Here is a 21,782-nt window from a genome sequence, read left to right as displayed (position 1 = left end):
CCAGCCCTGGAGGGGTTCAAGGCCAGGCTGGATGGGGCTGGGAGCCCCTGATCCATGGGAGGTGTCCCTGCCCGTGGCAGGGGTGGCACTGGATGGGCTTTGAGGTCCCTTCCAACCCAAACCGTTTTATGTTTCTATGATTCTGTGATTCCTCGGAACGGACGAGGTCGTGGAATCGTGGAACTGTTCTGCACCAGACTCTGAACGCTCAGAGGAGAGATTTGCATGTCTCAGAAGGGGCAGGGAATGATGTTGCAATGGATCTAAAAAGGAGAAAAGAAAAATGGACTGCGAGCCCTTCTGTGGCTTACTCATTTTTTTAAACACAGATACAAAATTCATTATGCAAGAGTTTTATTTCTTGCTGTTATCTAAATATTTTCACAGGAAATTTCATCCCTCGGTTTTAAGATCTACTGGATATAACAAGATTTTTTCTAAAACGCCCAACCTTTTATGTTAATCCGCCTTCAGAAGTTCAGAAACATTTGGTTCACAGTCCTCAGGACCCAAATCCTGCTTCGGGAACAGACCCACGGGCCCTGCTCACAGCCCTGGCCCTCAGTCGGTCTCTCCTGTCCCCAGGGTCCTGTTTGGTGCCACAGGAACCTGAACAGTTCGTTGTGGAGCTTTCCCAAACGAGACCTCACTGGCTCTAAGCACCTCAGAATCAGGAAACTGCTGACAAAGAGCTCAGAGTATCAGGACCAGGCAAAATATGAAGACAAACCAAGGGAAGGATTAACGAGGCTAAATGATCATCAGTCAGGAAGCTGGGGAAACACAGAAGTCTAAAATATTTCCTAGCAGGCCAAGAGAGGAAAAGCTGGATACGCGGTTCAAGGTGAGCCGAGCAGATACAGACTCAAAACATAGCACAGTAAATTAGGAAACAAGGTTCTAGCCATAATAACAGAAAAAAAATATTGAAAATGGAATTGTCCTGTGCAACAATCCTTCTGGAGATGTAATGGAAATCTCAGTGGAGAACATCCTAGTAACTCCAGGCAGGGACAAGGACCTGCCAAACAGAGAGATTATTGTGTGCAACGGAAGTGAAACGGCTGCTCTAAAATAGAGTCCCAAGAGCATCTGTGGTGTCTTAGGATACCATTTCCAACCTGGTACATCAGCTTCTGGGAATTACATCAGATGTTTTCAGAGAAGAAAGGGTTTGTTTTGGAAATGTTTTTCTTGTTATGTAAGCAAGCTACGAATAACCAGTGATTATTGTACCCAGCAGAGAAAATAGGTTGTGAAGCTCATTGGAAATACAGTCTCAGTTTTTCCAAGTGAGCACTAACAAGTGTAGTCTGATCTCTGACTGAACGCTTTGGATCACACCACCTGCTTTCAGCTGATCACTGAAGAACAGGTTCATCGATACCACAAACAGCAGTTCCTCTCCCTATGGATGGAGCTGCCACTTGAGTTGGTTTTCAACTCTTTGACACAGGAAAAAGAGTTCCAGACCTCACCACTGAGGCGTCCATCTCAATTGTATAAACTTGTATAAAGAGGTACATTACAGCTCTCCTGCTCCCAGTATCTGAAGACCTTGCTTTTTCACTGGTTCTCACAATCAGACTGTAACCAAGTATGAAGGGCCATTCTGGATTCTTTGATTTGCAGAGCGCAAAAATCACACTTTCCCTCCCTCAAAAGTTGCACATTGCCGATCTATGTTAGCAGCCGGCAGCGCACAGAGGGCCTGGGGAGCCTTCCCTCTCCCAGGGCGCTCCCACCACTCCAGGGACACCCGCGGAAGCTACCACTGGCTGTTTAAAGGCTCCCAAGGTGGTTGCTAGCACAGTGGGGTGAGCCAGCTTGCAGCTGAATTAGAAACAAAGCTGTGAACAAGGTGAACTGAAAGAAAATCCTCTCGTAATCCCAGGATGCCTGAATTTATTGTTCACACAAATATAAACAAGGATAGAGTTCTGGAGTCTTTCCTGGGGAAGCTCACCCAGCAGATATCAAAAGCAATGGGCATATCAGCACAGGTAAGTCCAGACACTCAAATGTTTTCCATACTTAGCGAGTTGTGTGGCCAGACTTCAGCTGGTTCCTGGATGAAAGCTCTAGGAGTTTCTGTGACTTCCAGTCAGATTCTGCATTGGGCTTGTGCCATGGATCCACCAGAGGTGGGATGGTTAATAGTCCTGACGTTCTTCTGACCGATTATAACTTCAGCACTGATAATTAGAATATTTCTATTTGTTGTTGTATGGCTATAGACTTTGAAAGAAGTTGTGTGTTGTTGGATGTTCTCATCAAATCAATTTGTTGTCAGGTTAAGAAGCCAAACAACCTGGAGAAGCCTGGTTCTCCAGTGGATTGTTTGGTAACAGGACCCCTCTTTCCCTAGGGACAGGAATGGAGCTCTATGGAATCAACCAGTCTCATTAAACATGTAGGAACTCAATCTCTGCCACATTTGGCCAAAGTTCGTTATCTTGGGGAACAGTCAGAAGCACATTTTTGGCTTGTGCAGGCCTTATCTCCACAGAAAGCAGGCTTAACTGTCAATGGGAGAGAGATTTTTTTTTTCCCCCTAACACATGCAGTAATATAATGAAATTCTTATGTAAACCCAATGTGTTCTCTTCAAAAAACCCTTCTTTTTTTATCAGTCCAGCAAACGGGACTTGCCGGTGGGGCTGATGGGGGTGTGTCAGCTGGTGGTTCTTGCATAACGGTTCCTGAATATAAAGCTGGAGGCCAGGGCTGGGATGCAGCTGGAACAGGTTTGTGCAGCCGCATGGAAGGGATATGTAATCAGACTTAGAAATATACAGGGAACAACAAAGAGATATTTTTTTTTAGGAGGACATGCAAGCATTTCGTGACAAAGGAGGCAATAGGAAAGGGAGAGCCTCTTTGTTATAACACAGAAAGAAGGAAAGGATTAGGACAGGCTGGAATGCAGAGCTTTCCTCTCGCAGGAAATGGTGCCATTTGATGAAAATACTGATTTTTTATTTCAGTCAAATAGGTTTGGTTTCTTTTCTACTGGAAAAAACTGGTTTGAACCTTTCCAAACTGCTCTAAGAAGAAAATAATGCTGACAGATTAACACTTCTGCTTCTGGGATAGGTTTTAAATGCATACATGTACCTACACTTGGCATAAATTTGAGAGCACGGGGTGTCCAGCCTGGGTGGAACAGAGCCAAGCAAGTGGTTCCTTAGCAGGAGCTCCCTGGCTTATCCTGTCCTGCTGTGGTCTGATGCACCTTGCACCCAAACAAGCCGTAAATGACGGCCAAGGCTAATTACCCAGACAGCTCCTGGTACCCAGGCTGGCTTGTTTTACCAAGAGGGTTAATTGCTGCTAAGTTCTAATGATGCGCTGCTAATAAACGTGGGTAAGAACAGAACATAAGCCAGATGGGTGCCAAACGAACTGATCCCTGGATTCCCCAGTGTGTGGACCTGACACTGTGTATTAGCAGAAGGGAAAATTGCAGGCTGGCCATTAACGTTAACATAGATACTTTCTTCTATTTTTCCTGCTACCAAGAACAAAAGGAGGATTAGGCTGTATTTTGTTTAATGAGGGGGATGTTGATTTAGACCTCTGCCGTGTCAGTTCACATTTACCTCAGCTGGGAAGACTGCAGCAGGAGCCAGTGAGGTGCAAAATCTCTCTGGAACACAGGGCAGCAGCAATGCAACTGCACCCCCCAACTCACACCCAGCCTTCCCGCACGGGCAGGGAGAGCCCAGTGGCTCTGAGGAGGTTCTGCAGGTCACTGAGCACTTGGAGCTACCCAGCTTTCTATCCAAAATTCAAAGCCAGTAAAGACGATACTGCTGGGTCCTCCTTCTAACAGTGTACCTGGGCTGAGGGTCCAGAGCCCATCTGTCAGCAGGTAACTGCGCACGCTGCGGGGAAGGTTGCAAGTCAGCAGGCAGAGGAGGAGCTTTGCCACAGAACAGCTTAACAGCAAAAGGGCAACTATTTGCTTTTTAGTTAGTGGTGAAAAGCAGCTCCAAGTGTCTGGGGCTGCTCTTTTGTAAAAACGAAAATAAAATAAGAAGTGCTGCAGGTACTTATGGTTAAGAATAGAGCCATTCTAAAACAGATGAAAGAACTGTGATGGCAGTGCCTCTTCCCGAACAGTAAGTCACAGGAATGTGGCTGTATTTCGTACCTTCTCATCTCTGACTTGCAGTAAATTATTTAGAAAGTCTGGTAGTGCAGTGAACTACCTGCAGGAGAATTTCAAAAGCATAACTTAGATACGGCCCAACTTTCACTGCAGTTTGGATACACAAATACCTTCCGCATTTTCAAAACTTTTCTTAACATGGCAATGGAAAATAATATTTTTTTTCTTCTTCTTCCAACAGCATCTGGCAATACAGATCTCTCCTGATCAGCTGATGTCCTTTGGTGGCTCCACAGACCCCTGTGCTATCTGCTTTCTCTGCAGCACTGGCAACATAGGGGAGCAGGAGAACAAGGTCTACTCCAAACTGCTTTGTGACCTGCTGAACAAACAGGTGGAAATACCACCTGACAGGTGAGCTCCTGCAGCAACTCGTCTGTCCTGACCTTCCGCAGATTGTTCAAACTAGTAATCCCAGACTTGTCTGCTGGTGTTCTTGTGTTAACATTCTGCCAGAGAAGGCCAAATGCCAAGTCAATAGAGCAGCGCTTAATTAAAACGAGGAAAGGAGCATGAGCTGCAACACCAGTGTCCAGGCTGTGAAACTTCCTTTAGTTACAATGGTGAGGCTCAGGCACTGCAGGTGCCCACAGACCTCACGCGTGTGAGAGCTCAGGTACAGACTTGATGCCATTAAATTGATGACTTGAGTAATGTGTGCCAACATTTATCTACTGCCTATGGGATACAGGTGTGTTAGAAAAGCTTTTACTTACATGAAAGACCCTCTAGTCCTTTTCCTGAAGGGACACCAATCTGCTCCAGAAATTACTGCAAATAAAACACAGCATCCTGAGATCTCCTTAAAGCAAGAAGCAGAAAAACACCAGGATGTCCTGAAAACAAGTAGACAAGGCTTTAAGGGGTGGGGAGGGAGGCAGGTGGGCAACGCTTGAACCTGCCTGCCAGGACCTGCAAAATGAAACGGTAACCGGCTGAGGCACAGTGCAGGCCTGAGAAGTGAGAAGCCCTGGGAGACAGACTGCAGCCTGCAGGAACACCCTGGCCAGCCTGCAGAGCTCTGCTCTCAGCAGCTCACCGTGTGTCTTCCCTTTCAGAATTTATGTCAGCTTCTTCAACATCAGTGCTGGCAACATAGGCTGGAAGAATACCACCTTTGTCTGAGGTGCCCTTGGGTGGTGACAGCTTGTTCCTGAACCCTCACCACAGCTTGTGGTCGCTGCAGTTCTAGTCACGTTACTGTTATCCAGCACAAATGCAAAAGGCAGCGGTACATTAGCTGCTGCTCACCACTGCTGTTTTGACATATTGTCTGCTGCTTAAATAAAAGTAACAATCCAGTAAGAGCCTTATGACTGAGACAGTCTCGTTATTCTGGAAAGGCCTGTGGTTGAGACGGAAGGTGCCTTCTCTAAGTACTCTTAAGAGAAGCTTTTCTTCTTTAAAAACAGTTTAGTCTTTCCTGTGCAGACGAACACTCCATTTGGAAATGTCTTTGCCGTGTTCATGCTAGACAGCTTGGCCAAGTTTAAACAGATCTTGACCTGATTTAAATCAACAAATGTGGCCAGCAATGTAGCATATGGACCTCCCTTCAAAAGGAGGGAAAGTGCAATTGCGTCTTATTTAAGAGAGATGCATCACAGTCCAGGTCCTCCTTAGATCTAAAATAACATGTACATGTAGCTGCTGAGCAGAAAATCTTGTGCTGTGAGCCTCCCAGGGCTCAGCATAGGCAGACGCAGTAAGTGGAAAAACCCACTGCTCACTGTTCTGCCCTCTTCTTTCCATCCATTGAGCAATTTGCAGTGACAAGGAAGATTAGGGCATAGCTCAAAATGCGGCAGAGGCACAAGGAGCCATTCCCAGAGGCCAAAGTGGTGAATGAAAGGAAGATGTACGAATATATTTATTATTCAAGCCCTGGGTTAGATAAGATCATTTGCTTCCAAAGTAAAATAAGAAGACTGAGTACAGATATATTTTCCGAATACCGAAAGTTAAGTGTTTTGTGACATTTTTTCTGGAAGAACAAACCTCATCTCACCCCTGTTCTAAGCTCTATTGTGAACATCCATTTTGTTCCTATTGCAGTTTTGCTTTGCAGCCACAGTCTTTAAATACAAGCCTGCAGCTGAACCTGCAAAAATGCTTTGTTGGCACAACAAATGAAAGCTGCTTTGGTGAATCAAAGCAGCAAAGCCAATACAGCAACGTGCTACTTAGCATCTAAATACAGTAGAGCTTATTAAGCTGAGGAAGAAGACATGACACGAGGTAGGTATTCTTTTGGTACAATGGTTACGAAGCCCCTAAACACAGCAGAGGCTTCCATGGGGAGGCAGTTTCCTTCTCCGGAAATCAATCTGCCCTCTTCCCAGAGCCCCTCGCTCCAAGGATGCTGCCTCTGCCTGCTCCACCAGCACCAGCGTTCTCCAATGTCCTGCAGGCTCCTCCTCCGTGGCTCAGCTGCTCAAGGCTCAGGTTCTGACTGTTATGCAGTTGGGCATGAACAGCCCCGGAGTGCCCTAGCCTTGCTCTTTGCAGTCAGCCTCTGGAAAGGCTTCAGCCTGCTCCATGTCTTCTGAAGCCTTTCTATGCCAGATGCTTTCAGAGTTATTCTTAGAGCACTCAGATCCTGCAATTCCTAAGGCACCTCACGGCACAAGTACAATTCAAACCACTTCTGCTTACTAACAATCCTTATACGCTCTATTAGGGAACATAAAAGCTGCCTTTGCCTCTGTCTCATCATTAAAATGCTCCTTGGTCTATTTCTTTAAAACATTTTACCTTTTAGGTTTTTGCTCTGGGATGCATTTCTTCATTGTTCTTATTTTAATCAGAGGCAATTGTGCTTTAAAACAGACGCTGTACATCCAGAAAATGTATTGCGAATGCGTGAGTGTGGAGCAACAACTTGAGGGAGGGCTGCACGAGTAACCCTGGTATCTGGTTAACCTCAAAAGGTGTATCTTTAGAAGCTACAAAAGTGTACGCACTGCTCTGGGCAACCTGGGCCAGGGCCTCCCCACCCTCATCGTGAAGAATTCCTTCCTAATGCCTAGCCTATATCTTCCCCCACCTCCAATTTAAAGCCATTCACCCTTGTCCTATCACTCTGTGCCCTTGTAAAAAGCTCACCCCACAGCTTTCCTTGAGCCACTTTCAGTGCTGGAAGTTGCTTTAAAGTCTCCGTAGAGCCTTCTGGCTGAGGGGTATGGTTTAGTGTTTGATAGGAAGCTGAGAGGCATGGTTTAGAGTTTGATAGGAAGCTGAGAGGCATGGTTTAGAGTTTGATAGGAATGATTGGACTCGATCTGGTCAGTCTCTTCCAACCTGGTTATTCTATGATGTTTTTCTCCAGGATAAACAACCCCAACTCTCCAAGGCTGCCCTCATAGCAGAGATGCTGCATTCCTCTGATCATCTGTTCCAACAGTTCCATATCCTTCTTATGTTGAGGATAACTTCCCAGGGCAGTGGTGGCTGCTGAAGGCCAGCCTGGATGGGGCTTGTAGCCCCTGATTTAGTGGGATGTCCCTGCCCATGGCAGGGAGGTTGGAACTGGATGATCTTTAAGGTCCCTTCCAACCCAAACTATTCTATGATTCTAGAGCTGACTTGCCAGCAGCAGCAGTGCTGGTACTGCGTTAAAAATAAAGCCACGCTCTGCTCCTGCGTGTAAAAGGCTGGTGAGGGGAGGCTCGGCTCTGTCCTCCGCGGACCCCTGCGAGTCAAACCGCGCTGCAAGCGGTGAGGGCAGAGCAGGAGGGAGGGCAGGAGGCAGGGCAGGAGGCAGGGCGAGCATCCCCGCCCGCCTCAGCCTACGTGCATCCCTGCACCGCGGCCAGGGAGCGAGTCAGCGGGGGAACGTGTGAACGGGGGATGCCGAGGAGCAGCGGCTCGCTTGAGGTTGGACTGGAGAACCTTAGAGCATCATTAACGGGCCAGCAAGTCAGACGGTTCTGCTGGCACCGTGTTAAAGCCATACACGGGTACAACAAAAAATGGACCAATCCTGCTAACATCGTGTTAAAGCAAATACGCAGTTAAAGCAGAAAATGCACAGGTCCTGCTGGCACCGTGTTAAAGCAAATACACAGTTAAAGCAGAAGATGCACAGGTCCTGCTGGCACCCTGTTAAGGCCATATAGATTTAAAACAAAAAATGCACAAATTCTGCTTGCACCGCGTGAAAACCGAGCTATGCGCAGATGCTGCTGGCATCGCGTTAAGGCCAAATAAATTCCCAGCTAAAACCGAGCTATGCCCAGGTGCCGCTGTCACGGCGTTAGAGCCCGATGCGGGTCAATCGGAAGCCTCCGCACACAGTGCTCGAGCGAAATACACTTAAAGCCAGCCCCCTGCACGGACCCCGCCGGCAGCGCCCCCCGCCCCTTCCTCTCGCAGCCCCAGCGCCCCCCCGGTGCCGGCGGCGCCGCCCCCCGAGCCCCGCCCCCCCCGGCCCCTTTAAGGCCCGCGGGCGCTGGAGGCGGCGCCGTCCCGCTCTGTCCCGGTTCCCGCTCGGCTCCATCCTCTCCATCGCCGCCGCCATGCCCATGTTCGCCATCCACACCAACGTCTGCAAGGACGCCGTGCCCGACAGCCTGCTGGGGGACCTCACCCAGCAGCTCGCCAAGGCCACCGGCAAGCCGGCGCAGGTGGGATCGGGGGCCCCGGGGCCGTTCTCCTTCTCCCTTCTCACCGGGGGTGCCGGTACCGGAGCCCCTTGCCCCCCCCCCACCCCCGCCGCACAGCGCGGCCTGCGGGTCCCGGCTCCCCCCGTCCCTCCCGCGGCCGCTCGTTGCGGCTTCGAGCGCAGCGCGGCCGCGGCTGCCGGGCCCCCGTGCCCGCTCTCCCTTCCCGCTGCCGCTCCCGGTGCTCCCGGTGCCCATCCCTCCCCTCCCGCGGCCGCACAACGTGTCCGCAGGCCCCGGGGCCCGTTCCCCCCGGCATCTCAGCGCTCGGGTACCGGCGCCGCAGGCTCCGCCCTCGCCGGGGGCCGCGGGGCTCGGGGGAGCCGGCGCGGGGCCGCTGGTCCCGGTTGTCCCCCCCCGGGGCCCGGCTGCTGCAGACCCCGGTAACGCTGATTGCGGGCGGCGGCTCGGGGCTGGCGGGGTGGGATTGGCGGCACGCACGGATCTCACGCCTCTGCCTCCAGCCGCCTGCTCTTTGCCCCGAGCAGCCCTGGAGCTGCGGGGGGACAGGGACCCACTCACCTCTGCCTGTCCGCAAACAGCCTGCGATCCTGAGACTGAGAGCTAGGCTGTGGGGATCCCTGTGGCACGCAGAGCTGTGCACCCCGCTAGCCTTGGCCCCAACACAGCGCAGAGCCGCGTGGCTTAAAGCTCAGCCTGAGCCCCAACACAGCGCAGAACCGCGTGGTTTAAAGCTCAGCCTGAGCCGCAACACAGCGCAGAGCTGTGTGGTTTAAAGCTCAGCCTGAGCCCTAACAGTGCAGAACCGCGTGGTTTAAAGCTCAGCCTGAGCCCCAACACAGCGCAGAGCTGTGTGGTTTAAAGCTCAGCCTGAGCCCTAACACAGCGCAGAAACGTGTGGATTAAAGCTCAGCCTGAGCCCCAACACAGCACAGAACCACTTGGTTTAAAATGGGTTCCTAAAGCAGGTTTTCCTCTAGAGAGGGAAGGTGAGCAGTGCTGTGACAGTCTGTTCTCTTACCACAGTACATCGCTGTGCACATCATACCTGATCAGATGATGTCCTTCGGGGGCTCTACCGATCCCTGCGCGCTCTGCAGCCTTTACAGCATCGGCAAAATAGGAGGGCAGCAGAACAAGACCTACACCAAGCTTCTGTGTGATCTGATCTCGAAGCACTTGCATGTATCTGCAGACAGGTGAGGCTGGGATGTGGTGTTATTAACCTGGTCTGGCTCTCTGCTTCAGAGAGTTCATTGGAAAATATAAAAAGACAGGAGTACATCCAGGTATTTGAGAAAATGCAAAGTGATTGCAGCATTTTCATGTCCAGTTAAGAGGATGATGCTTACATCTTTCCCTTGAGAGTCCTCTGTTGAAGTGCCTTGCTGGTCTCTTGAGCAGGGAAAAGTCACAGAGGATTTGTGAATTGTTCAGAATGTTTTTTGCCCTTGAGGTGTGATGTTCTGTGGTGATGGGAGGCTGGAAGCACATGGGAGGAGCAGTAACTGCAGCTGAAAGGCAAAGCAGAAACCAGCAGGCCGTGAGCAGCTCCCTTGTGGGCTGTGGAGCCCTAGGAGAGTGTCTGTGTGCAATGGTGATGGGCGAGCAGAACCTGCTGCTGCTCACAAGCTGGTGTTGGAAGGGAGAAGCCCTGAGGGCTGCTGGGCTTTCATAAGGCTGCTGGTCTGTTGGACACGTGTGAGGGACGGCAGCGCTTGGGAACAAAAGGGTTTGATCTCCGGAAATTCCTCATAGGCTGCTAACCAAAAGTTATCCAGTGTCTGGACAGTCCCTGAATGAGGAAGAGCTTGTGTTTTTAAAAAGTGCAATACCAGGGGCTCTGAGGAACACTGACTGGAGGCTCTATCAGAGAAATTATCTTCATTTTTACTGAAATTTAGCTTGAAGATTCTTTTGAGGAATGGGAAGCACCGTCTCCTGTCCTGTTGTCCTGTTTCACTTGTTACTTAACATAAATGAGTTACTAAGGTCATTGTTTGTTTTCCTGTGACTCTTCTGCAGGGTCTACATCAACTACTTCGACATGAACGCTGCCAATGTGGGCTGGAACGGTTCCACCTTTGCGTAGAGCTCTCCTCTCTGTCTGAAGAGGCTGCTCCTGGACCTACCCCCATCCTGCCCCTTAGCAGAGATCACTGCACAAATGTGTTGCATTTCGTGCACTCTCACAGGTCAATGGCTCCTTGCTAGTGTGTTTAAATATTGCTGCTTCAACATTCCTCTGTTTTCTCTGTATAGAAAATGAATAAAGATTTCAAAGTAAGCTGTCTGGCGTAGGCTTTGGCAGGCTGGGCATGGCATAGGGATGCTGGCGATGTACCAGTTTCTCTGATTGCTGAAGCAGACAAAAGCAACACTTTGGCTTGGTTTCCATTTCTCAGGCGTGGCATTTCACAGCATGGCTCGACCGAGTTGCAGGTGCCTGACAGCACTACAAGGTGATTTTTTTACCTTCCTGGTCTCCATAGGCTGTTGGTGCCTTCAGGGCTTCTTGTTACTCTGAGGTTTCAGGGGGTGGTTTGCCTGTGTCCTCTGTTGCCACAGCAGAAACAGTCCTTGCGCCAGCCCTGTGCCTGCTGCCTCAGGGGACAGACTGGGGGCAGCAACTGAGGCTTCATGGAGGAATGAAGTGGGAACACGGCCCATCAGGGTCTTCCTCTGCCTGCTCCACAGACAGACATCGGCTGTTCTGACTGAAACACCTGTTCTCAGGCTCTAGGCTTGAGGAAGAGCGGCTGGAAAGCTGCCTGGTGGCACCGTGTCCTGAGAAGAGCAACAGAGCTGGGGCAGGGTCTGGAGAACAAATGTTACGAGGAGCAGCTGAGGCACCTGGGGTTGAGAGGAGGCTGAGGAGAGACTTCATCGCGGCTTCCCCGAAGGGGGGCGTAGGGCGGCGGGTGCTGGGCCCTTCTCTCCGGTGAAAGGCCCCAGGATGAGACGGAGCCGCCTCACGCCGCCGGGGGAGGTTTAGCGGGGACAGCGGGTAGAAATCACTCTCGGGGAGGCCGCCCGGAGCGGGGGCGAGTCCCGGCGCCTGGAGGGGTTAGAGAAGGCGCGGGGGCGGCGCTCACGGCTCCCTCAGGCGCGGCCGCGCGCTCCCCGCCCTCCTTCCCGCGCTTTCTCGAGGCTTCCGCCCTGTGACGTCACCCCTCGCGCGCCTTCTCGAGGCTTCGGTCCCGCGCGCCTCTCGACGTCATCACCGCGCGCCTCCTCGAGGCTTCTGCGTCGCGCGCCCAGTGACGCCATCGCCGTGCGCCCTCGCGGCGCGGCCATGGCGCTGTTCTGCATCCAGAGGTACCGCCTGTCCCGGGGCCGCTGCTCCCCCGGGCCCCGCGCCGGGTGCGGGAGCCGCGCCCCCGCGTGCCCCGCGGGCTCCAGCGCGGGTGCCCGATGGGGTTCTGTGTGGGCTGTTGCAGGTACTCCGGGGAGGAGGAGGAGCGGGACGAGGGCGCCGAGGCGGAGGAGCGGGCCCGGGTCCTGCTGGAGCGGCTGCGGCAGCAGGCGAGGGCCCGGCAGCTGAAGAAGCAGCAGCAGGAGGCGCAGCCCGAGGGAGGGGAGAGCGAGCGGCCCAGAGGAGCCGTTCCCGGGGACGGAAAGAGGAAAGGGGAGAGCGAAGGGCAGCCCTGCGCGCAGGGGCAGGAGCAGCTGAAGAAGAAACGGCAGCCTCGGGGCTCTTCCGAAGAAAGGGCGGGCGCCGAGGAGGCAGCAGATGGTGACGCTTCATCCAAGAAGAAAAAAGGATGTAAGAGAAAATTGGAAGCAGGTAATGGTGAACTGGGACCGTGGGGTGTTGGTTCATTGTGATCGACAGTTCTCAAGGGAGGAGCAGGCACAGGGTGCCCTTGGAGCAACTTGCTGAACTTCCCTCAGGGTAAATTTCAGGTTTCTCAGCTTAATGTGTTCCCAAATTAGTTCAGTTTTTAGGGAAAGCCCTCTACTGCAAACCCTGAGGAAGAGTTTAGTGTAAGGGAAGGAGGAAAGCATATAATCTTAGTCTTCAGTTGCTTCCATGTTAATGAAAGGATGTTTGGCTTTTGCACTTGGATTCAGGAAGAAAGAGGAGCTTGCAAGTTAAGTTCTATACTGTAAAACGTTCCCTACATCCCTTTTCTGTAGCACATTCTGACCCGTAGCTTTTTGTTCGTGTTATCCAAATTCCAGATTCTGGAGAGGATGTCAATCAACAGGAAAACAGAAGCAATCTTAAAAATAAGTCTCCTAAAAGGAAAAAGAGGGATGAGGAAACAGAGGGACCTGAAACGAGGAAGAAAGAGGATAGTGAAAGAGCTGAAGGAATGGAAAGCACAAAGGAGTCCTTAGCAGCCTCGAAGGAAGAGACAAATCCTCCAGCCTCCAGTCTGGCGGTTCTTGGGGACTACGACATCCGGCCAGTGCAGAAGGTAACCGCCTCGACTGCATCGGGTGATGGTCAGGAAGGAGCAGGCTTCCTTACCAGCTTATTTTATGTATGTTATTGCCTGTTTGATGGCAGAAATGCTTTGTTGTTCTCCTTTCCCTCCCCTCAGGTTCAACCCTTCTTACCACAGTGGCTTGCTCAACCCAAACTGGTGCAAAAACGGATCAAGGATAATCTAGTTCCAATCACAGAAGTCCCAGGAATTCATCCCAGGCTGTTGAAAAAGCTGCAAATGAACGGGATAGAGTCATTTTTTCCAGGTACCTTGATCATGCTTTTGTGTCTTTCTGAATTGAGTGATATAGTTCCTGCAGTCTGTCGCTGTGTGTTTTATGAAGGAAAATACAGAACAAAATTGAGTTTAACGCATCTCCTGGGAAAGGATGGAGTTCATATATGGCAGCCAGAGCTGTTGTCTGTACAGGACTGTTTGCTTCAGTCCTTGTGTGTTCTCCTGTAACGAACTCAAGTGACTCCAGAGCCCATTGGAGTTGTGTGTTTTGCTCCTTGGTAGATAAGACCATGTTGCATGTTTGGTGTTTTTGTAAGAGCAGTTTGTACTTCAGATAAAAGATGCTCACAGACAAATATTCATAGGTTTTAAAGCTGCCCAGTGCCATCTTAAAATCAGGACAAGACAGATATGAGTTGAAAACAGTATTTGACACAGTAAGGTACTAGCCAAGCAGAATCCTTGGAGAGAGAAATGTCTCTATTCATTGCTAAGCTAAACAAGAATCAGGTAAAGCCAGGTAGCATCTCTATTAACAACTGGGTTTGATATCTTCCTCTCTTAGGTCTATAGCACCAACAGCACAGATGTGGAGGTGGATTCATTGCAGATAACTGCTTTTCTGGTGCACTGGTTTGAGCCCAGTTAACTCTGTAGTCAATACTTGTTTCCGTTTTTGTTCAGTTCAGGCAGAGGTGATTCCTGCCATTCTGCAGAGCGCGTCCAGCGGGTACCTGGTGGGGCCGGGAGGATACCGCCCCAAAGACATCTGCGTCTCGGCACCTACTGGCAGTGGTAAAACCCTGTCTTTTGTCATACCCATAGTACAGGTGAGTTCACCCCCAGCAAAATATCTGTAGGGAAAATGAGGGGTTGCTTTAGTTCAAGCAAAACCTGAACTTAGAAGTAGGTCAAAAAGGGAGGACTTTGTGACTGCAAAGGAGCAGATTTTTAGCTTGGGGCTTGCCCAAGGGGGCTGTCTCAGGGTGCTAAGTCCACTTCATTTCAGCGTCCCGCTCCTTTTCTCAGACAACAGGCATAGCATGAGGAGTTGGGAGGGTGGAGGGGGAGTAAAATGAAAACATAAGACTCCAGGAGGATGTGTGAAGCCCATCTCCTCTCACTAGGTTAGAAGAACCCCCATCTCTCCCCACTGCTTTCAGGGACTCATTCAGCCTTTGTTTTGGCAGGTTCTGCTTGATCGAGTTGTTTGCCAAGTTCGAGCTCTGGTTGTTCTGCCCACCAAAGAGCTGGCACAGCAGGTATGTGGCTCTGCACCTTCTCTCTGAGCAGAGCTGCACTGAGACCAAAGGCAGCGCTTTGCTTGCCTGCTCGGTGAAGCCAGGGGAAGACCGGTCAGGGAATTCAATGTTGTTAGCACAATGGGGAAGTGTCATCTGAACTGATCTTGTTGTGGCTAACAAGGCCCATCTTTTTGCAGGTGAGTAAAGTGTTCAACATTTACACTGACGGGACGGGTCTGAAGGTCGTTTTGATTACTGGCCAGAAGCCTTTTGCAAAGGAGCAGGAGACGCTCGTCCAGAAAAAGTATGTTAAAAGGTCTCTTGATAAGGTTTATAGATTGTAAACTATTTAGTCTCAGTAAGCACAGGTCAAGATGTAGGCTGTTGCATCACGCCGTAGTGCAATAATGATTTTGGATAGTGAGTTTATGTGGTAGAAACTGCTTGTTCTGTCTTTGCCAGACTGCCTGCTCCTACTGCTTTTTGGTGATTGTTTCACTAGATTTTGGGGGTTCTTCACCAGCTGAGTAGAATACAAATGTTTACCTTGTACTCACAGGTACAAATGATTATTGTGGGATTTTGCTGCAACTAAGCTTTTCTTAAGAGCAACGAAAAAGGACACCTCCTCTTTAAAATGAGGCGGCACAGCGGAGAACAGAGTGTAGTGTCCAGCGCTGCCTCCGTGCAAGTTCTCCATAGTAAAGCACATATTTGAATTTTATTTCTCAGTTAATTGAATGGTAGGAAAACCTTAAGGGCTGCTGACCAAGGATCTGTTACATGCGTTATAATGTGGGGAGAAAATTACTGATGGGCTGCTTGTTCTTTCAGAGTGACCGGCTACTGCAGCCTGGCCGATATTGTTGTGGCTACACCAGGCCGGCTCACGGATCATATTAACCAGACACCAGGGTTCAGCCTGACGCAACTTCGCTTCCTGGTGAGTCAACTCCCCAGGTCTCCCACCTTAGTGCCTGTTGCACAGGCCTGATCTGCACTCCAGATCACTCAGGCAGCCGGTCTCCAGATGAGGTGTTTATTCCAACTCGTGACACCCAAGCATCCACCACCCACTTCCCTTTCTCTCTTAATCTCTTGCAAGCACAAACATGGAACAAAGCCTTACCAGTCAAGGTCAGGGTGAATTTTCAGTCTGTGAGTCTGTGTAGAGACGTAGTTGCGACCTTGTTTAGGACGTGGAGAGTTTTATCTCTTATTCAGAGACATGGATTTATGCACAAATGAAAACATGAGTAGTTCGAATGTCAGTCTGGTTACTGAGTCACTGAAATAAAAGCAAATTTCAGTTCTGGGGGTAGAAACTTCTGCCTTCCTTTCATAATGATCATATTACAAAAGGAAAATAAAAGCTGCTTAATGCTAGACAGTATTTAAAAGTAATGTCTTTCGTCCTTGTGAGTTCAGATCGTAGATGAAGCTGATCGTATGATCGATGACATGCACCAGAACTGTCTGAACCAAATTGTCACAGCTGCGTTCCAAGCAGATGACTCTGGCTCCAACACGCTTTTTCAGAGGACCAAACCAGGGCCTGTAACAGCAGCCAGGTAAGTTGTCACATGCATTTCTTGGAACTGATAACACAGACACCAGCACCTATCAGAGGTGCCGCTGCCCTGCTTCCCGGGACTCCCAGACGGGCACTCCCAAAGCTCGCTTACCCTGAGAAACATCTGCCGAAGGGAAGGCGGCTGCTTTTGCAAAGCTTGAAGTGATTCATTTGCACAGTAACTCTAGGGATGCCCTGTGGCAAGATGAGTAATGGATTGGAAGGAAAACTCTCAAACTACCTGATCTGCAGCTGCTGTTTTCGTACAGCATGGCAGAGGTGTGTTAGAAACTGAGAGCAGCAACCAAGGAAGGAAGCAACTAGAATGAGGACACGGGTAGCTAGGATGCACGGATATGTGCAGGGGTAACAGCTGTGGGTTGTGCAGTTGGTTGGGAGCACTGAACAGTTCTGTCTGTGAACTGCACTGTAAATAAGGGTGGGGAAAAAACTATAGGAAAGGCCCAAAGCGTGGAGAGTATCACAAAGACTTAATTTCTTCTCTCATGGCATCATCTGAATGCATTTGTGGAAGGACTCCCTTGCCACGTCCTCAAAGCTCACTTTCTGCGTGCTCTTTGTTTCAGCTCCTGCTGTCCTCGGATACCCTTACAGAAACTGCTGTTTTCCGCCACGCTGACCCAGGACCCAGAGAAACTGCAGCAGCTGGACTTATTCCAGCCTCGCCTCTTCACCTCTGTCTATTCGGAGAAAAAAACACTTGGAGGTGGAGCAGAGACTGAACATGATACCGATAAGAAGTACACACTCCCTGAGGGGCTAACGGTATGACATTAATTCTCCTGAACAAATTATACTTGAAGATTTGTTTAACTCTGAAATATATAGTTACGGTTTTAACCTTTAAACGAATAATGTCTTCCCTATGATTCTTTGCACTGCAGAGGTGCAGGGCGAAAGTGGCTTTGGGAGCATTTATGACTCAGAGTTTTCTACCTTTGTGCATTTCTTTCCTCATTACTTAGTGTTCATTTGGTTAAGACTGGATTTTTTTTTTTAAATTAAACTCTCTTCATGCATGATTAAGTTTATCAGCAGTAGGGAGTGGAGATCTGAAGCAACATAGGAGACTTCCCAGCTGTCCATGTGTATAACATGCCTTTCAAGGCATGTTGGCGCAGGTCACCCTGTAGACGCGGAGGCGGTGCCTGTTGTTACTTGCTGTGGAGAAGCGAGAGCATCGGGACAGCACATGTCTCCTGTCTCCACCTTGTGCTGTATCCCTGTTCTGAAGCGGGTGGTGTTGGGGAGTCTGGTTTTGCTGCTATTAGTTGCAAAGCATCCAAGGCTCTGTATGTCATGGAAGGGTGGTGGGTTTCAGAGCAGAAAGCCTTGGCAAGAAGTAACTTCTCTCTCTGAATTTCTTCCCTGTTGACTGCAGCAATGTTACGTGCCTTGTGACCTGAATTCCAAGCCTTTGCTCCTCTTGCATTTCATGCTGACAATGAAGTTTACCCGCGTGTTGTGCTTTACAAACTCCAGGGAAGCTTCCCACAGGTGAGTAGGCTGATGGGATCCCTACAGCCGGTATTGGTCACGTAATGTTACAGAGGCAGTGAAGTGACCAGTTCTGTCCCGCTTACCTACAGATTGTTCCTGCTGGTTCAAGCCTTTGGTGGAGTCACTGTGGCTGAATTTTCTTCTCGGTTAGCTCCGAAGGAGAGACAGAGAACCATGAAGGAATTTGAACAAGGAAAAATACAACTGTGAGCATTCTAAATGAGTTTCCTGCATGTCTTTCAGCATAGGCTATTTCCTGTCTGAGAAGCGAGTTAGAACCAAGAGCACAGGTGACCGGGATCCTCTGTAAAACAGAGCGGGCAGAGTGGCTGTGAGACTTTGACTTGTGACTTCCGAGTTGTGTACCCTGCATGTAACTCGGCCTGTTCTAATCTGGCTGTAATCCGCATGTCTGTGTGTTATTTTATATCAGGCAGTAAATGTAACAGTTGCCCAAACCACCCACAGTTCTGAAAATCTGAAATGTAATGTGTGTGCTTGGCATCCCACACCTGCTGGAAGAAAATGGGTGTTGGTGCTAGAACCACATGTAGTATTAGTGCTTCCTGCCAAAGCAATCCCTGATCAGACTGGCATGCAGTGAGCTGTCCGTGCGTTTGATTTGCTTTGTGATTTCGGTAGCTGTATGGGATTGTGGCTGTGGAAGTTCCTTAGAGGAAGAAGTCAACGTTTATTTTCTGGATTTTCTTTTTATCCAAACCCGATGTTTGGTCCAAATCTGGCTTAGAGTCACATGCTTGGAGAACCTGGAAGCACCCAGTAACTTTTCTTGCAGTAGGTGACAAACCTGTAGCGATGCTTGGAGGTCTGCGGGCAGCCAGTAATGCCAGCGACAGTAGGGAGTGGCTTACGACGCTGCTGTCATCCTCGGAGATCAGGGGCTGCCCAGGTTGAACAGAGATTAGCAGGAGCTGTGCTGCGTTCTCTTGTTTGACTTGCGTGTGCAGCGTGAGAGGTGTTAGCTGAAAACGGCTGTGTATATGTTTACAACCAGGTTAATCAGCACAGATGCTACTGCACGAGGGATCGACGTTCAAGGAGTGAATTATGTCATAAACTATGATGCGCCTCAGTTCATCAGGACATACGTTCACAGGTAAGACAACCAGGAACAAAAGGAAGATATTTGAGTTTGGTTTGCTTAGAAATATTTAGCAAAGGTGACAGGCACTTGAAAAGGTTTTTAGCTTTGGAATTTTTGCATACTTTAATGTGAAAATAGCTGTCTAACCAAAATGCAGCCTGTAGCATCACCAGAGCGATGCAGGATTGCACCAGAGAACTCGCACCTATTGTAGAAAAGGTGTGTTACAGGACCAGGAATCCTCCTGTCCTGGGCAACGCTGAGTATTGGATGCAGATGTTCAGAAAACTGCAGCAGCTCAGCAGCTGTGAACGAGCCCTGGCAATGTTCATCCTTTGTAACACCCGGCTAGTCCTGCTGTGCTAGCCTCGAAAAAACAGGAATCGGGCTTTTGTAAATCTGGAGAATTTCAGAGTCAGACTCTTAGAGCTGATAATGGTGTGGATAAACTGACTTGACACTACCTTTTCTGTTTTCAGAGTTGGAAGAACAGCTCGTGCAGGAAAAGTGGGTGTAGCTTTCAGCTTGGTCCTTAGAATTCAGGTATGTTGTTGGTGTGGCACCCATTTGATAAGGATGTGTGCAGGGACATAAGGAAGATAAGGCTCTTGCTGCTTCCCCCCTTTTCCAGTTAAATGAGCTTTGTACTTGCAAACCTGGATCATCTCCTGACCAGGTAGCGTGTTGCTCAAGGTGCTCCTTTCCTGGCTGGCAGGGTGTCTCATCTCCCGTCTCTACTTCGTTCTGCAGGAGCGTAGATTTCTGCGGATGTTGAAGGATGCCGGCATCCAGGACATGAAGAAGCACCCGGTGAAGGGCAACTCCTTAAAGCCGTTGGTGCAACAATATGAGGCAGCTCTGTGTAAGCTTGAGAAGACAGTCAAGGTAATTGAAACGGGGAATAAAGTGAAAAATCAAACTATAACTTGCACTTGCGGTCACAGCTCGTGACTGGCACAAGTATTGGTGAGAGCTGAGACCTTTCCATTTCCATATGAAGGTAGCGTTGTTGGGTGCATCATTGTGAAATACTTAGAAAGGGTGGGGAGGGGAGAAAGAGGCTCTCTTTGAAGGTAGGCAGCATCCCTGGAGGTATTTAAAAGATGTGTGGATGTGGTGCCTGGGGACAGGGTTTAGTGGTGGAGTTGGCAGCGTGAGGTTTATGGTTTGACTCGATGATCAAAAAGGTCCTTTCCAACCTAAATGATTCTATGATTTGTGGTATTTCCTTTTCTATTCTGCCTTCCCTTTACCTCTGGAGCTGGGATACTGGCAGCTACTCAGAGGAAGGCAAGCAAAATGCAGAAATTAGACCTTGTCACTACAGAATTTTAAGACTGTAATTGGCAGCCATGCTGATGGCAAGGTGGGGATTGCAGGTCAGGAAAACTTTTTGTGCAGGGCCCTCCTTTATACATGGGTGGGAAGGCTGAGAGCTCTCGGGCGAAAGCCAGGTAGCATTTAACTCGCCTGATGGGTCGACTAGGGATCCATCATAGACCTTCTGAGCTGTGGGATTTGGACAAGTGTTCTGCTCTTTAATTAGAGATCCCAATAAACATCTGTCCTTGAAGAATGATGGGTTTGAGTTGCAGACTAGCAGTGTTGGAGGACTGGGGCAGAAACAATTATTAGGTTGCCGCATTGCTCCCTGAAGTCCCTCTGTGCGACTGAGACAAGGGCATCTTCAGTCACCTTCTCGACTTTAATTTTGAACAGAACGAGCGAGCACAGAGACGAGCCTGAATGAATAGATGCCAAGAAGGTCGTGTTCCGTGGCACTGAAGCTGCTGAGTGGGATCGGTCATGGGCTGCTACCCAGCACGGTGACAGTGAGACATGGCCCCTGGATAGGGCTGAACGGTTGGCTCCTCGACCTTATCATATCTGAAGTCAGTTAGTCCGGGTCTCATCTGCCTTTCAAGGACTCTGCAAACAGAGTCCAGTTACTGGTTTTAAAAAAAATCAAGATGTAGTTATCTTGAAGAGGACTTTGTATCATGTCCTGCTGGCTTATGTAAAACCACTGCCAGTGAAGAGAAGAGCCGCACACAGCTCCTGAGCCTGGGCCTGATGGAACCGCTGCTTGCCTGAGGTGAGGGCTGTGCCCTCCTGCCTCCAAACCAGAACAGCTCATGGTTCTGTCTTACTGCACAGGCAGCTGCGTCTGCACACGCACAGACCCCTCTACAGTGCCTCTAGCAGAAGCCTATTGAAAAGCTGCCCAGGCTGAAGGAACTGTAACTTTTGCATAAATACTATATATATTTTTAAAACAGTGTCTGATAAAGATTTCTGGGTGCAGGGATGGAAATAGCGCTGAAAGGATTTCTCTGTAGTGTTGTACTTTTCTTGTTATTATCTTGCCTGCGTTTCCTTCCAGCATTCAGTACCAGTGGGAACGGGAGGGATTATTAAGTGTTAGGTGGGTGTTAATGCAGCCTGGAACGTCTGATATGAACGTACGGGTGTCACCAGGATCGCCACAAGCCATCGATCTGGGTTTGACACATGCCGCTCGTATTTTTAGCTGCCCCTGGCAGAAGATTTAAAGCTGCGGCGCAGCTGCAGCCGCTGCCCACCAAGAGCCGCAGTGGGAATCGCTCTGGCTCCCGACTTTGTGAAACAGAGTAAGCGTCCAGCAGCCGCCGTGCTCAGTTCCTGGGGCAAGGGAGGGCTGGGTGCAGCTCACCGAGAAGGAGCAGCGCGTGGCTCCTGCCTGTCCTTCTCCAGCCCTTTTCTGCAGCCCGGGTGTCTCTGCTGGGGCTGGAGCAGCAGGAATAGAAACTCCCCGTGTGCCCGTCCGCCCAGCCGGGCACGGAGAAGGGACCCCCCGCCCCCCGAAACCAGCGGGCACAGCCCTGCCCGCC

At 49.9% G+C, this 21,782-nt stretch overlaps 3 protein-coding genes across 3 annotated transcripts; all 3 read left to right on the top strand.

Moving 5' to 3' along the window:
* Window positions 1-1,895: 1,895 nt before the first annotated feature.
* On the top strand, window positions 1,896-5,299 carry LOC138728140 (macrophage migration inhibitory factor-like). Its single transcript, XM_069871242.1, has 3 exons — window positions 1,896-2,003; window positions 4,356-4,528; window positions 5,233-5,299. Exons 1-3 carry the CDS (start codon window positions 1,896-1,898, stop codon window positions 5,297-5,299), a joined length of 348 nt encoding a protein of 115 aa, XP_069727343.1.
* A 3,335-nt stretch (window positions 5,300-8,634) lies between these two features.
* Window positions 8,635-11,083, top strand: LOC138727892 (macrophage migration inhibitory factor). The gene is made up of 3 exons (XM_069870724.1): window positions 8,635-8,799; window positions 9,823-9,995; window positions 10,822-11,083. The coding sequence occupies exons 1-3, from the start codon at window positions 8,692-8,694 to the stop codon at window positions 10,886-10,888; spliced, it is 348 nt and encodes a 115-aa protein (XP_069726825.1). The 5' UTR covers window positions 8,635-8,691; the 3' UTR covers window positions 10,889-11,083.
* A 955-nt stretch (window positions 11,084-12,038) lies between these two features.
* On the top strand, window positions 12,039-21,247 carry DDX51 (DEAD-box helicase 51). Its single transcript, XM_069870667.1, has 16 exons — window positions 12,039-12,114; window positions 12,237-12,583; window positions 12,982-13,220; window positions 13,347-13,497; window positions 14,154-14,299; window positions 14,660-14,731; window positions 14,911-15,017; window positions 15,548-15,656; window positions 16,142-16,284; window positions 16,874-17,072; window positions 17,689-17,804; window positions 17,897-18,013; window positions 18,823-18,924; window positions 19,392-19,455; window positions 19,663-19,797; window positions 20,632-21,247. The coding sequence occupies exons 1-16, from the start codon at window positions 12,092-12,094 to the stop codon at window positions 20,656-20,658; spliced, it is 2,097 nt and encodes a 698-aa protein (XP_069726768.1). The 5' UTR covers window positions 12,039-12,091; the 3' UTR covers window positions 20,659-21,247.
* Window positions 21,248-21,782: the final 535 nt, after the last annotated feature.

The sequence above is a fragment of the Phaenicophaeus curvirostris genome, chromosome 17 (assembly GCF_032191515.1).
Source record: "Phaenicophaeus curvirostris isolate KB17595 chromosome 17, BPBGC_Pcur_1.0, whole genome shotgun sequence".
In the NCBI taxonomy this organism is placed as follows: Eukaryota; Metazoa; Chordata; class Aves; order Cuculiformes; family Cuculidae; genus Phaenicophaeus; species Phaenicophaeus curvirostris.
The sequence above is the reverse complement of the archived record's forward strand: the minus strand, read 5'-3'. Positions and strand labels throughout refer to the sequence as shown.

Bases quoted from the DNA above. Each gene is read 5' to 3' on its own strand.
- LOC138728140 (XM_069871242.1), top strand. From the start codon at position 1,896: ATGCCTGAATTTATTGTTCACACAAATATAAACAAGGATAGAGTTCTG. The intron at 2,004-4,355 runs GTAAGTCCAGAC...TTCTTCCAACAG, and splicing joins CAATGGGCATATCAGCACAG to CATCTGGCAATACAGATCTC. The intron at 4,529-5,232 runs GTGAGCTCCTGC...CTTCCCTTTCAG, and splicing joins GTGGAAATACCACCTGACAG to AATTTATGTCAGCTTCTTCA.
- DDX51 (XM_069870667.1), top strand. From the start codon at position 12,092: ATGGCGCTGTTCTGCATCCAGAG. The intron at 13,221-13,346 runs GTAACCGCCTCG...CCCTCCCCTCAG, and splicing joins ACATCCGGCCAGTGCAGAAG to GTTCAACCCTTCTTACCACA. The intron at 15,018-15,547 runs GTATGTTAAAAG...TTGTTCTTTCAG, and splicing joins GAGACGCTCGTCCAGAAAAA to AGTGACCGGCTACTGCAGCC.
- LOC138727892 (XM_069870724.1), top strand. From the start codon at position 8,692: ATGCCCATGTTCGCCATCCACACCAACGTCTGCAAGGACGCCGTGCCC. The intron at 8,800-9,822 runs GTGGGATCGGGG...CTCTTACCACAG, and splicing joins CCACCGGCAAGCCGGCGCAG to TACATCGCTGTGCACATCAT. The intron at 9,996-10,821 runs GTGAGGCTGGGA...ACTCTTCTGCAG, and splicing joins TTGCATGTATCTGCAGACAG to GGTCTACATCAACTACTTCG.